The sequence below is a fragment of the Canis lupus genome, chromosome 9 (genome assembly GCF_048164855.1).
Source record: "Canis lupus baileyi chromosome 9, mCanLup2.hap1, whole genome shotgun sequence".
Lineage (NCBI taxonomy): Eukaryota > Metazoa > Chordata > Mammalia > Carnivora > Canidae > Canis > Canis lupus.
This window is the reverse complement of record NC_132846.1, coordinates 74,500,851-74,513,727: the sequence shown is the minus strand read 5'-3', so window position 1 is coordinate 74,513,727 and position 12,877 is coordinate 74,500,851. Positions and strand designations below refer to the sequence as shown.

At 57.5% G+C, this 12,877-nt stretch overlaps 2 gene segments (V, D, J or C); both read left to right on the top strand.

Moving 5' to 3' along the window:
* The window catches only part of LOC140640584 (immunoglobulin gamma-1 heavy chain-like), a 146,992-nt gene that overhangs the window by 82,712 nt on the left and 51,403 nt on the right, over positions 1-12,877 (top strand).
* Positions 1-12,877, top strand: part of LOC140640583 (immunoglobulin heavy constant delta-like) — a 27,251-nt gene extending 14,374 nt beyond the window's left edge. Inside the window, 7 exon segments of the C gene segment in view lie at positions 5,242-5,535; positions 5,844-5,933; positions 7,198-7,266; positions 7,532-7,858; positions 8,055-8,366; positions 12,130-12,278; positions 12,566-12,877. Coding sequence covers positions 5,388-5,535; positions 5,844-5,933; positions 7,198-7,266; positions 7,532-7,858; positions 8,055-8,366; positions 12,130-12,278; positions 12,566-12,574 — 1,104 coding nt within the window.

Genomic DNA, 12,877 nt, shown 5'->3' with positions numbered 1-12,877 from the left:
ACTCTTTCCTCAGTCCCTCACTATGTCCTTACATACTTGCTATCTCCTCAACACCTCATTCTCCTCAGATCCACACTCTGTCCTTACCTCCATGCTCTCTCCTCAGCTCCACATTCAGTCTCCTCAGCTCCACTCTCTCTCCTCAGCTCCACATTCAATCCTCATATCCACTCTGTCCTCAGCTCCACTCTCTCTCCTCAGATCCAGTCTCTCCTCCACTCCACACTCCTTTTTTAATAAATTTATTTTTTATTGGTGTTCAATTTTCCAACATATAGAATAACACCCAGTGCTCATCCCATCAAGTGCCCCACTCAGTGCCCATCACCCAGTCACCCCACCCCCTGCCCACCTCCCCTTCCACCACCCCTAGTTCGTTTCCCAGAGTTAGGAGACTCTCATGTTCTGTCTCCCTCCCTGATATTTCCCACTCATTTTTTTCTCCTTTCCCTTTTATTCCCTTTCACTATTTTTTATATTCCCCAAATGAATGAGACCATATAATGTTTGTCCTTCTCTGATTCACTTATTTCACTCAGCATAATACCCTCCAGTTCCATCCACATCGAAGCAAATGGTGGGTATTTGTCATTTCTAATGGCTGAGTAATATTCCATTGTATACAGAGACCACAGCTTCTCTATCCCGTTCACATTCAGAGTTACTATTGAGAGATATGAGTTTAGTGTCATCATGATATCTATTCAGTCTTTGTTTTTGTGGACTGTTCCACTGAGTTTCTTCTTAAAGGGGAATTTTAAGAGTCCCCCTTAAAATTTCTTGCAGAGCTGGTTTGGAGGCCACATATTCTTTCAGTTCCTGCCTGTCTTGGAAGCTCCTTATCTCTCCTTCCATTCTGAATGAGAGCCTTGCTGGATAAAGTATTCTTGGTTGCATGTTCTTCTCATTTAGGACCCTGAATATATCCTGCCAGCCCTTTCTGGCCTGCCAGGTCTCTGTGGAGAGGTCTGCTGTTACCCTAATACTCCTCCCCATAAAAGTCAGGGATTTCTTGTCTCTTGCTGCTTTAAGGATCTTCTCCTTATCTTTGGAATTTGCAAGCTTCACAATTAAATGTCGAGGTGTTGAACGGTTTTTATTGATTTTAGGGGGGGATCTCTCTATTTCCTGGATCTGAGTGCCTGTTTCCCTTCCCAGATTAGGAAAGTTTTCAGCTAGAATTTGTTCAAATACATATTCTGGCCCTCTGTCCCTTTCGGCGCCCTCGGGAACCCCAATTAAACGTAGGTTTTTCTTCCTCAGGCTGTCGTTTATTTCCCTTAATCTATCTTCATGGTCTTTTAATTGTTTGTCTCTTTTTTCCTCAGTTTCCCTCTTTGCTATCAACTTGTCTTCTATGTCACTCACTCGTTCTTCCACCTCGTTAACCCTCATCGTTAGGACTTCTAGTTTGGATTGCATCTCATTCAGTTGATTTTTAATTTCTGCCTGATTAGCTCTAAATTCTGCAGTCATGAAGTCTCTTGAGTCCTTTATACTTTTTTCTAGAGCCACCAGTAGCTGTATAATAGTGCTTCTGAATTGGCTTTCTGACATTGAATTGTAATCCAGATTTTGTAACTCTGTGGGAGAGAGGACTGTTTCTGATTCTTTCTTTTGAGGTGAGGTTTTCCTTCTAGTCATTTTGCTCAGTGCAGAGTGGCCAAAAGCAAGTTGTATTGGGAAAAAGAGAAAAAGAGAGGAGAGAAAGAAGGAAAGAAAAGAGAAAGAGAAAAAAAAGGGAAGAGAAAAAAAAACGAAAGAAAAAAAAAGAAGAAAAAGAGAAAAAGAAAGGAGAAAAAAAGGGGGGGTGGGGGAAGGAAACAAATCAAAAAGCAAAACAAAACAAAAAGCAAATCAAAAAAAATAATAAAACCAAAAAAAAAAAAAAAAGAACCACCGGGGAGTATCTTCTGATTCTGTGTACTTTAAGTCCCTTGGCTTCTCCTGGAAGTTGTCCGTCTAGCTGGTCTCCTGGGGGAGGGGCCTGTTGTGCTGATTTTCAGGTGTTAGCAGTTGGGGGAGCTGCTGTGCCCCTGCCTGGTGCAGGGCTCAGTGGGGGCAGCTCTGGAGCCCTGGAGTCAGCTCAGGCAGGAACTCCGTCTGCAGGGCCTGGAGGCTCCGGGGCGGGGCCGCTGATCTGCTCAGCTGGGGCAGGAGCGTCCTCGCTGTCCTGGGCCCTCCCGGCCTCTGCCTGTCCCGGGGAGGCCGGATCCTGGGCTGTGTCCCGGCGCCCTGTGCTCCGGAGCCTGCGCTGGTGGATTCGCGCTCCCGGGCCGCGCAACCCCCTCCGCGGAGCCGCCGCCCGAGCCCCTCCGAGCTGCTCCTGGAACCGCGCAGGCCCCTCCGCACGGAGCCTCTTCCTCTGCCCGAGCCCGGCCGAGCTGCTCCCGGGGCCGCGCAGCCCCCTCCGCGCAGCCTCCTCCGCGGAGCCGCCGCCCGAGCCCCCCGAGCTGCTCCGGGTCCCGCCGTGCGCGCTGCAGCCCTTGGGGAGCTCGGGGCGCTCTCCTGGGCGCGGAGTTGCTGCTACTGTCCCGGGGAGCCCGAGGGCATCCTCGCCCTCCTGGGTCCTGCTCCACCTCCCCGCGAGCCCCTTTCCCCCGGGAAGGTCGGTGCAGCTCCTGCTCCTCCGGGACGGGGCTCTCCTGTCCTGGGGACACTCGCCCCGGCCTCAGCCCGGCTCCTCGCGGGGCCCCTCCCCCTTGGAGGCCTTTTCTTTCTTTACCTTTTTCGCCGTCTTCCTACCTTGATAGAAGCGCGAACTCTTCTCACTGTAGCATTCCAGCTGGTCTCTCTTTAAATCTCAGGCCGAATTCATAGATTTTCAGGATAATTTGAAGGTTTTCTAGGTAGTTTGGTGGAGACAGGTGATTTGGGGACCCTGCTCTTCCGCCATCTTGCTCCTCCCCTCCCACAGCTTCTCTATCCATCATCTGTCGATGGACACCAAGGTTCCTTCCACAGTGTGGCTATTGTGGACATTGCTGCTAGAAACATTGGGGTGCAGGTGTCCTGGCGTTTCACTGCATCTGTACCTATGGGGTAAATCCCCAACAGTGCAATTGCTGGGTCGTAGGGCAGGTCTATTTTTAACTCTTTGAGGAACCTCCACACAGTTTTCCAGAGTGGCTGCACCAGGTCACTCCACACTCTTTCATCAACTCTTCACTGTGTTCACAGCTCCTAACTCTGTCCTCACCTCCACTCTCTCTCTTCAGCTCCATACTTTGTACTCAACCCCATGCTCTGCTCACTCCTCACCCCCACACTCTGTCCTCAGCTCCTCACTCTCTCCTCAGCTCCTTGCTTTCCCCTCAGCCCCTTGCTCTCTTCTCAGCAAATTGTTCCCACCTCAGCTCCTCGCTCTTTCCTCAGATCCACAGTGCCCCCCACCCAATGCTTCTAGTTCTGGCTCCTGAGAGCCTCTATCCCCTCCCACATTCCCTGGGAGCAGGGAACGGAGGCTGTCTCTTCCCCTGCACTTAGTTTAGAAAAGTCCATGCCCCATACCTGCAAGGCCTGCTTCGAACAAAGCACAGAAACACTCTCTTGCTGACAAAGTTGTAGTCCCCCCAGCTGTCCCCTCCATTTTGAGCCCTCACCCAGAGTCCCCTTTAACATCCAAATTTCTACCATCTGTCTCCAGGGAAATTTGGCTTTTTCTGACACAAACATCAAAACTCTAGCCTCTGCCCGTCAGCAGGTTCCAAAGCCATGTCCTTATTTCTAGGTGTTTCTTACATCATGCTCCATTTCTGGTACCAAAACTGGCATTTGTTTCCTGTGGGTGGCTGAACAACAAACATATTGTGCCAGTCTTGGGGGCAGGGAGGCCCAGATCAGGGTATGGTGGGTTGGCTCCCTCTGGGGCCTGGAGGGGTCCCGTGTCCCACACCACCGCTGCTGCTGGTCATGGGTGACCCTTGGTGTTCCTGGCTTGTAGCACGTGCTCCAGCCACCAGCTCTTCCTCACAGGGTACTTGTCCTCTGTGCATCCCACTGCCTCTCATAAGGACAGTCGTATTGGGCTTGGCACCCGCGCTCCGACAGTATAACCTCAATAAATTATTTATTCTTCTGCTATGACCTTATCTCCATACAAGGTCACATCCTGGGACACTGGGGGTCAGGACACAGCTCTGCCCACAGGCCCACTCATGCCTGGCATCCCCCCGACCATGTGTTATAGGAGTCCTTGCCTGAGAGAATGCCAGGGAGCTGCCTGGGCAATGGGGGCCCCAAGGGCAGCTTGGCCAGCTGCTTAGGGGAGCAGAGAGCTGTCCTGCTCATAGGACAAGTGGAGTGGGCACTGGCACCACCACCCAAGCAGACAGCCCATGTGGCAGGCTGACAAATGGGCACGTCTGAGCAACAGCAGTGGTGCCTGGGAGGCGTGGCACTGATATGGGAGAGCAAAGTTCTTTTTTATATATTTTTTATTGGAGTTTGATTTGCCAACAAAGGAGTGGGAGAACGAGGCTCTTATCTCATGCAGTCGAAGAACAAATCTTGGGGATAATGGAGAGTGAGCAAAGCGATAGAAGTTTATTAAACAAAGGTCTAGAGAAAGCTCTCAGAAGTGAGAGAGGTCCCGTCAAGGTTGCCTCTGAGGGCTTTTAGCAGGAGTCTTTTATTGAGAACTGACTAGGAAGCTGGTGGCCTTGAGATTTTCGTGCTGTCTTGGTTTGAGCAGGACTATTGATAACACCCTCAATGAGTTCATTCTTTGTGGTCTGGTGAGTTTCTGTGATTGCTTGGTAACCATCAAAGGGAGATACTCCCTAATATTTCACAGCTAGGGAGCCAGGTTTTTGGGTTGTTTTTTGTTTTTTCTGTTTCCACTGCCTTACCTGTTTCCTTGGGATCTATGGGATCCTGACTCTGGGCCTTTCCCTTACCTTGTCCTGCCTAGGCCCACCTGTTCCTACCTCAGCACAAGGCAGGGGCCACAGCCTAACAGGCAGCTGTGCCATCAGGGACACAGGCAGGGACCCCACATTCGTTTGGCCACCCTTTGCCAGCCAGGTCCCAGGGAGAGGTCAAGGGGCCCTGAGCAGGGTCTGGGCGACACCAGCCCAAGCATTGACCGAGCCATGGGCTCTGCAGTGAGGGAGCACCAGTTATCTGATTCAGGCAACAGGTGGGGCCATCAGCCACTGGCTAGCTCTGCCCTCCCAGCCGCACCCTCTGAGCCCCCTCCCCAGCCACCCTGCACACTCACAACCTGTGTCTGTCTTCCAGCCTCCAGAGAATCGTCACTTCTGCTCCCCTTGGTCTCAGGATGTAAGGTCCCAAAAAATGGTGAGGACATAACCCTGGCCTGCTTGGCAAAAGGACCCTTCCTAGATTCTGTGCGGGTCACGACAGGCCCAGAGTCACAGGCCCAGATGGAAAAGACCACACTGAAGATGCTAAAGATACCGGACCACACTCAGGTGTCTCTCCTGTCCACCCCCTGGAAACCAGGCCTGCACTACTGCGAAGCCATCAGGAAAGATAACAAAGAGAAGCTGAAGAAAGCCATCCACTGGCCAGGTTGGTGGCCCCCGACCACCAAGGAGGGCCCTCCAGGCCCCCCACACACCTTCACCACAGGGCTGGTCCCTGAGCACTGACACCACAGCCAGGCCACGCAGGGCACAGCAACTCCCCTTCCACCACCCAACCCTCGAGTCCTCTCCCCACAGACCATGCCCCAGGGTGTGAGAGAAAGGCTGTGCTGGGCGTGAGGCCTCCTGAGGCCCAGTGCTCACCTCTGCATGGTGCAACTGCTCACCCCTCCTTCCTGCCATCCCCAGCATGCACTCTCTGGCCCTCACCTGCCATTGTTCCTCTGATTTCAGCATCCTGGGAAACTGCTATCTCCCTGTTGACTCATGCGCCATCCCGACCCCAGGACCACACCCAAGCCCCCAGCATGGCCAGGGTCTCAGGTGAGGAGCCCCTTCCTGCCTTCCCATCCCTTCCACTGACTCCTTCCAGCAGCCCTCCGTGACATCTCCCATGAGCCTCTCAGTCCTGTCTGGGTCAGGAAGGGCAGGCGCTGCAGTGGCATCTACCCACAGCAAGCCCTGTGCTGGGCAGCAGCAGACACCATGCCAGGCCCCTTGTGAACAGGAGACCCCCCCACAAGACACCCCACAGACAGCACAGGGACGGGGTGGGACCTAGAGGACAGAGCTTGGATGTGAGTTTGACACAGAGCCCCACGGAGGACACATGGCCAAAGTGTGGAGTGAGGAATGCAGCCCCATGACCCTTACAGAATGGTAGCCGGCCACCTGAAGGCTCAGGAGCCCTGGGGACACAGGACCTCCTTGCCACACAGGGCCTCTCACTGAGCTGCCTACCCTCCTCCATAGGGTCTGGTTTCCTCTCTGCAGGCCACACAGGGTTACAGCCACCCTGCTTGCGCCCTCAGGACAAGGCTCAGTCCTCTGAGCCAGGCAGCAGGCCTCATGAGCAGAGGATGGCAGCCCCGGCGCCAGCCCTCTGGGGTGTCAGTGAAGCTCATACAGAGCAGAGGCTGTGGGCTGCTGCAGCTCCTCTGTGGGCTCTCCACAACCTGCCCCAGTGCCATCCCCAACCCCTGGCTCAGCACAGCCTGGTCAGACATGGAGGGGACAGGGTCATCGAGAGAGGTCAGCCCTCCAGGCAAGGATGCCACCATGACCTTGGCCAGGGTACACGCCTGCTGATGAGAAGCCTGGGCTGGACGCCACACACAGGCTGGGCCCTCACACTCTGCGGCTGGGTGGGCCTCTGGGGGAAGGTGACCTTGGTGGGGTAGCCTGAGGTGTGCTGTCCCAGGAGCCGGGCCCTCAGAACAGGCCAGCCACATCTAAGCCCCACACTGCCCGGCCTGCCAGCCAGATGCAGCCCAGACCCTGTGTCCTACAGCTTTAGAGGGCTGGGGATGGGAGAGGCAGGATCCCCACTGACTGCAAAGCCTAAATGTTTACAATGTGACCCTTGACAGAACAGACCTGTGGGCCCCTGGTCTATCCCATGCCTGTGGCCCAGAGCCCTACTGGCCATCCTCACCCTAACTGTAGAGGTGACCCTGGTGGGGTGACTGCTCAGGAGCCTGGAGGAAGGGGCAGCAGCGGGTGTGGGAAGGCCCTGGGGCCCCGGGGAGCAGGAAGGCCCAGGGCCCCCCCTACATGTGCTGCCATCTCATCTCCCTTTCCTCCCTAGTGCCTCCCACCAGCCACACCCAGACGCAAGCCCAGGAGCCAGGATGCCCAGTGGACACCATCCTCAGAGGCCAGTTCCTGGGGTGCAGAGTGGGGGAGGAGAGGAACCACCTGGGGAACACAGGGAAAGCCAGGCCCCAAGCCAACCCCTAGCCCCCAACCCCGCAGTGGGAGGCCAGGAAGCAAAAAGAGCGGAGTCTGCACTAGGGAGAGTGGCCCTCCTGGGGTCAGCAAGCCCCCAGGCAGGGTCTGTATCCCCCCACCCCCAGCACCACCCCCAGGCAGTGTCTGTATCCCCCACTCACCCCTGTTGACCAAGGTTGCTCTCCCGACAGAGTGTTGGAACCACACCCACCCTCCCAGCCTCTACATGCTGCGCCCTCCCCTGCGGGGACCATGGCTCCAGGGAGAAGCTGCTTTCACCTGCCTGGTGGTGGGAGATGACCTTCAGAAGGCCCACCTGTCCTGGGAGGTAGCCGGGGCGCCCCCCAGCGAGGCTGTGGAGGAGAGGCCACTGCAGGAGCATGAGAATGGCTCCCAGAGCTGGAGCAGCCGCCTGGTCTTGCCCATATCCCTGTGGGCCTCAGGAGCCAACATCACCTGCACGCTGAGCCTCCCCAGCATGCCTTCCCAGGTGGTGTCCGCAGCAGCCAGAGAGCATGGTGAGGCCTGCCCCCAGGCCCAGGAGACAGGCTGGCTGGGCACCCCCTCACCATGCACACACACGACTCCTGTGGGCTCTGCTGGCTACCTCCTCCCATAAGGAGACACCAAGTGGGGGGACCCACCATCCTCCGGGCCACCCAGCTTCTCCCAAAGCCCCAAGGGGCTCAAGCATGACCAGGCTTCTCCCCACAGCTGCCAGAGCACCCAGCAGCCTCAATGTCCATGCCCTGACCATGCCCAGAGCAGCCTCCTGGTTCCTGTGCGAGGTGTCCGGCTTCTCACCCCCTGACATCCTCCTCACCTGGATCAAGGACCAGATTGAGGTGGACCCTTCTTGGTTCGCCACTGCACCCCCCATGGCCCAGCCGGGCAGTGGCACGTTCCAGACCTGGAGTCTCCTGCGTGTCCTCGCTCCCCAGGGCCCTCACCCGCCCACCTACACGTGTGTAGTCAGGCACGAGGCCTCCCGGAAGCTGCTCAACACCAGCTGGAGCCTGGACAGTGGTGAGTCACACATGAGTATGCGGCCTTCAGTGCCGGCCTCTCCCGAGCACAGGGTCGGGGTGGAGGGGAAGCCCTCAGAGTTGCTGAGTGACCAGGTCCTGGGGTAGCAGCCAAAGGCCTGTACCACCCAGCCAGGATGGCCCCACCTAGCCAGCTCAGCGTCTGGACTGTGCACATGCTGTCTCCACACTGAGGGCTTTGGATGCACTGACACCTGTGTCCTCAGGTCCACACACCACATGCTGGACTAGGAGGGGTGGGGAGGTGGTTGTCACCGCTGCCAGGTCCCAAACAGCAGCCACTTCCCACCAAGACATGCCCCACTGGTGGATGCAGAACAGGGCCCTCCCTTGGAGAGGGTGGTCATTCCTGACACTACTCTCAGGGACATTGGAGCCTCCCCAAGCCCCAGGAGCCCCCCCTAGTCTGGGAGAACAGTCTGCATCTCAGGGGCCAGATATACCCAGAAGTGGGAGCTGGTCTGCCCAAGAAATCTGACCAACGCATGCCCACAACAGGCCCTGATTGCAGGCCCTACAGGGCCGGAGGGACTGATGCCTGCCACGGTGGGCACTCATAGTACAGGCTTAGGGTTTACTCTCCCCTCTGAGGCCCCTTGTCAGACCCCCTTGCCACCCCAGCAGGGTGAAGCACCCAGACAAGTGCCCCCTCCGTGCCCAGCAAGGCCCTGGTGGGACAGTGCTGGACACCTCAGGCCAGGTAGGGAGCAGGATGCCATTGTCCTCCTGCTCAGGCATGGAGAGGCCCCCAGGCTTCCCTAGGAGCAAGGTGGCAGAAGATTCCCAGTACAGGCCCAGAGCAACAATGTGGGAGGCTGTGCCAGGCGCCATCCGCTCAGACACCCTGCCAATGGCCCAGACCATGGGCATGCCTCCAAGTGAGGAGATATCCAGACAATAGCACTGGCCCCACTGCCTGATATAGCCAGGCTTGTCAGGGTGGCATCCTGGTGGGGGGCAGCCTGAGGGCCCCCAGGGACGTGGCTGCTCCTCAGCCCCCAGCCTGTCTACCTCTGCCCAACAGACTTTCCCCTGAAGTCCCAGTGTCAACCCTCGTCTACCCCTTGTCCTAAGCCTGTCTTCTCGACCCTGTGTCCTGCCCCCCTGGGTGTCACCTGTCATGGCTCATGTCCCCCTAGGACTGTGTACTCCAGCCCCCAGAGCAGCCTCCTGGCCCTACTTCTCCTCCTTCCCCTGGGCCAGGTCCACACTGGCAGTCTTCCTGGCTCCACCCTCCTACACCCTGCATACAGGCTGCTCCCAGGCACAGACCCAGCTTTCCATGGCCTGACGTCATGGTGAGGCTAGACTAGCCCCCCAGACAGACTCCATCAAGGCTGGAGACTGATCTGCCATCAAGCACCAAGCCCCAGGCTGCAGGCTGCAGGTGTGCACATGCTCTCCTCGCTCACCTGAGCCCATAGACGTGCCAGCATGTGGAGAGGCCTGGACAGCTCAGTGGACAGGGCTCAGCTCCAATGAGGTCCTCATGATCCCCTCCATGGGACTGTGGCACCTATGCCCATAGTTGCTGTGGGTGCTCACTAGGCCTCCTCTTGGACCCACAGGGGTGGGCATGTGTAGAGTAAGGCAGGGGAACATGGAGGGATGTGAGTGAGCAGGGAGTGGCCAAACCTCCTCGAGCCCAGCTCCGACCACCACCCTGCCGATAGCTGTGTGGTGCTCACACTTCTTGCATGGGTCAGGGGTAAATCCACCTGCCAAGGTCACACACTCTGGACACAGGATGCAGTGGGGGGGTCATCCCGGCCCCAGGTACAGGGGGATGGAGGAGGATCAGCCCTGCCCAGCGCACAGGGGGAGAGAGGGGAAGGTCAGCCCCACCTAGGGCATAGGGGGACAGAGGGGAGGGTCAGCCCACCAAGGGCACACGTGGACAGAGGAAGGTCAGCCCCACCCAGGGCACAGGGAGACAGAGGGGACGGTCAACCCCACCCAGGGCACAGATGGACAGAGGAGGGTCAGCCAGGCCCAGGGCACAGAGGGACAGAGGGGAGGGTCAGCCCCACCCAGGGCACAGGGAGAGGGAAAGGTCAGCCCCACCCAGGGCACAGGGGGACAGAGGAGGGTCAGCCCCACACAAGGTACAGGGGGACAGAGGAGGGTCAGCCCCACCCAGGACACAGGGGGACTGAGGTGTGATCATCCAGGGAGGAGGAGGGAATGAGGGAATCCCCAAGACTCTAAAGTCCTCGTGGGATGACACCTGGTATGAGCACAAAAGCATCCTCTCTGCATCGTCTCCACCACTGATTGCTCCATACAGGAGCCTGCTCAGTGGCCACCATGGGAAGAACTGGGTCAGGTGTCCAGGCCTACAGCCTCTGTGGGCAGAGGGCCCTGACCCCATCCTGTTCTGCTAGACTCCCCCACCCCCCGCCCAGGGAGACTGCACTTACCCTCTGCCAGCTGTTGGCTTGTTCACAATGTCCAGCACACAACCAAAAATTAAAAGACATGCAAAGAAGCAGAAGAGCTTCACCCACAATCTGATGAAAAGTAGCAAACAGAATTTGACCCCAAGGAGATCCAGGTCCTGTAATTAAAAACAGTTCCACTCGTGTCCAGATCCCATGTCAGGCTTCTCCAGGCTGTGCTCCACAGACTGCCTTCTGCCCTGCCTTGCCGTGCTGCAGTGAAAGCCGCATAGGAAGCATGTCCTGCCCGCCCCACCCCTGTCTTCTGACAAGCGCTCCCCGCCTCGCCACCCTGGGGCTGGGTCCACTGCCCTGGCTGGGGGTCATTACCTGGACAGAGCTCTGTCCAGGGCGACCGCCACAACGTCCACCTGTCTGGTTGAGCCCCCCAGCCATTCAGCGCAACATCCCACGTGTCTAGAACAGGTTTTCCTATATTATCTGGAGTCAGAACCACTGCCTTTCTTGAAATTCCCTGTGCGGCATGGACCAGTAGCCTAGTGGAACGCACTAGTTACTCGAAAAATGAAATAAACAGAACAAAAATGTGCCTAAGTTTCATTACCAGATGTGACGACTGCTACAGAGTCCGCAAGGCCCGCGCGGTGTCCACACTTGCTTCTTCTGCCCATGACCCACGCCGCCCCAGGCCCACTGTACTGAGCCTCACCAACTGCTTGTCGGGCCAAGGGCCTGATGCTCTTGCACCCGGTGACAGTTCCCAGGACAGCGGCGGCTTCGACAGGCAGATCTTGCCAAGTCAGTCACCCGCTTCAAGGCCCTAGGGGCTCCCTATTGCTCTGAAGGGCCCCACCCGGCCCCAGCCCCTCTGCCACCCCTGCCCAAGCTCTCCGCTCTGGCCACATTGGGCCCCTCTACCCTCCTGGTTCAGGCTCCATCCCAGAGCACGGCGTTTCTTCTGCTTAGAGTGTGGTCCCCACTTCTGGTCACATGGTCAGGCCATCTGGTCCCTGTCATGACAGCAGCCCCTCCTGAAAGGCGCTTTCACCATGGCTGGGCCAGGCTGCCCATGTCTGCACCTGCCGAGTGCCACCCACTGCCCTTGTGCACTTGCCATGCTGACATGTTGGCTTCTGTGCCAGGTGTGTGGTTCCAGTCTGTCTGCTCCACTTGGTGCTGGGCCTCCCTGTCTCTGTGGAGCCCCTGGTTCTGGAGGGCAGGGGGCAGGGAGAAGCTTTACAGAGGTGCATCAGGTGGGCACTCCATCAGGATCAGGAAGCCTCAGAGTCGTCTGTCCCTTGGCACCCCCCCCTCACGTGGGCCCACTGGTGCCCTTGCTCCCAGGTCTGACCATGACCCCCCCAGCCCCCCAGAGCCACGACGAGAGCAGCGGGGACTCCATGGATCTGGAAGATGCCAGCGGACTGTGGCCCACGTTCGCTGCCCTCTTCGTCCTCACTCTGCTCTACAGCGGCTTCGTCACCTTCCTCAAAGTAAGGCAGCTGGCACACCTGTGAACAGGGCTGGGACACACTCTGGAGCAGGCTCAGGGAGTCTGCAGGGAGCGGGGGCATGTGTGGCCTTGGTGGGCCCCGGGTGGGTGGGGAGACACCAGGGGCCCCTCCCCTCCACCACAGCACCCCACAGTGAAACATCTGGCCCTGACTCAGCCAGGCAGGACATGAGGACGGGCTGCATCCTCTGAGGACCCTGCCCCTCACACTCTCCCCCTGCTCCACTCTGGCCACTAGCCCCCTTCCTCACTGGACTCCTCCTGCAGGTGAAGTAACCCCAGGAGAGTAGACACCTGGCACCCTCAGAGAAGGGAGGCCCAGCCTGCATGCTGTCGCCGAGGACAGAGAGGCCTGGCCTGGACTCCGGGACCACCTCTGCTCAACCCCTGCCTACCTCTGTCTACCTCTGTCCAGAGTTCAGCCACCAGATGCAGAGAGGAGGGCATCCCACCCTGCATGTCCCTGAGCCAGCCGTCCTGATGGCAGCCCCTTGCCTTTTTGCTCCATAAACAACCTTGCTACTGGGTGTTATGCTATATATTGGCAAATTGAACTCCAATAAAATAAATAATAATAAT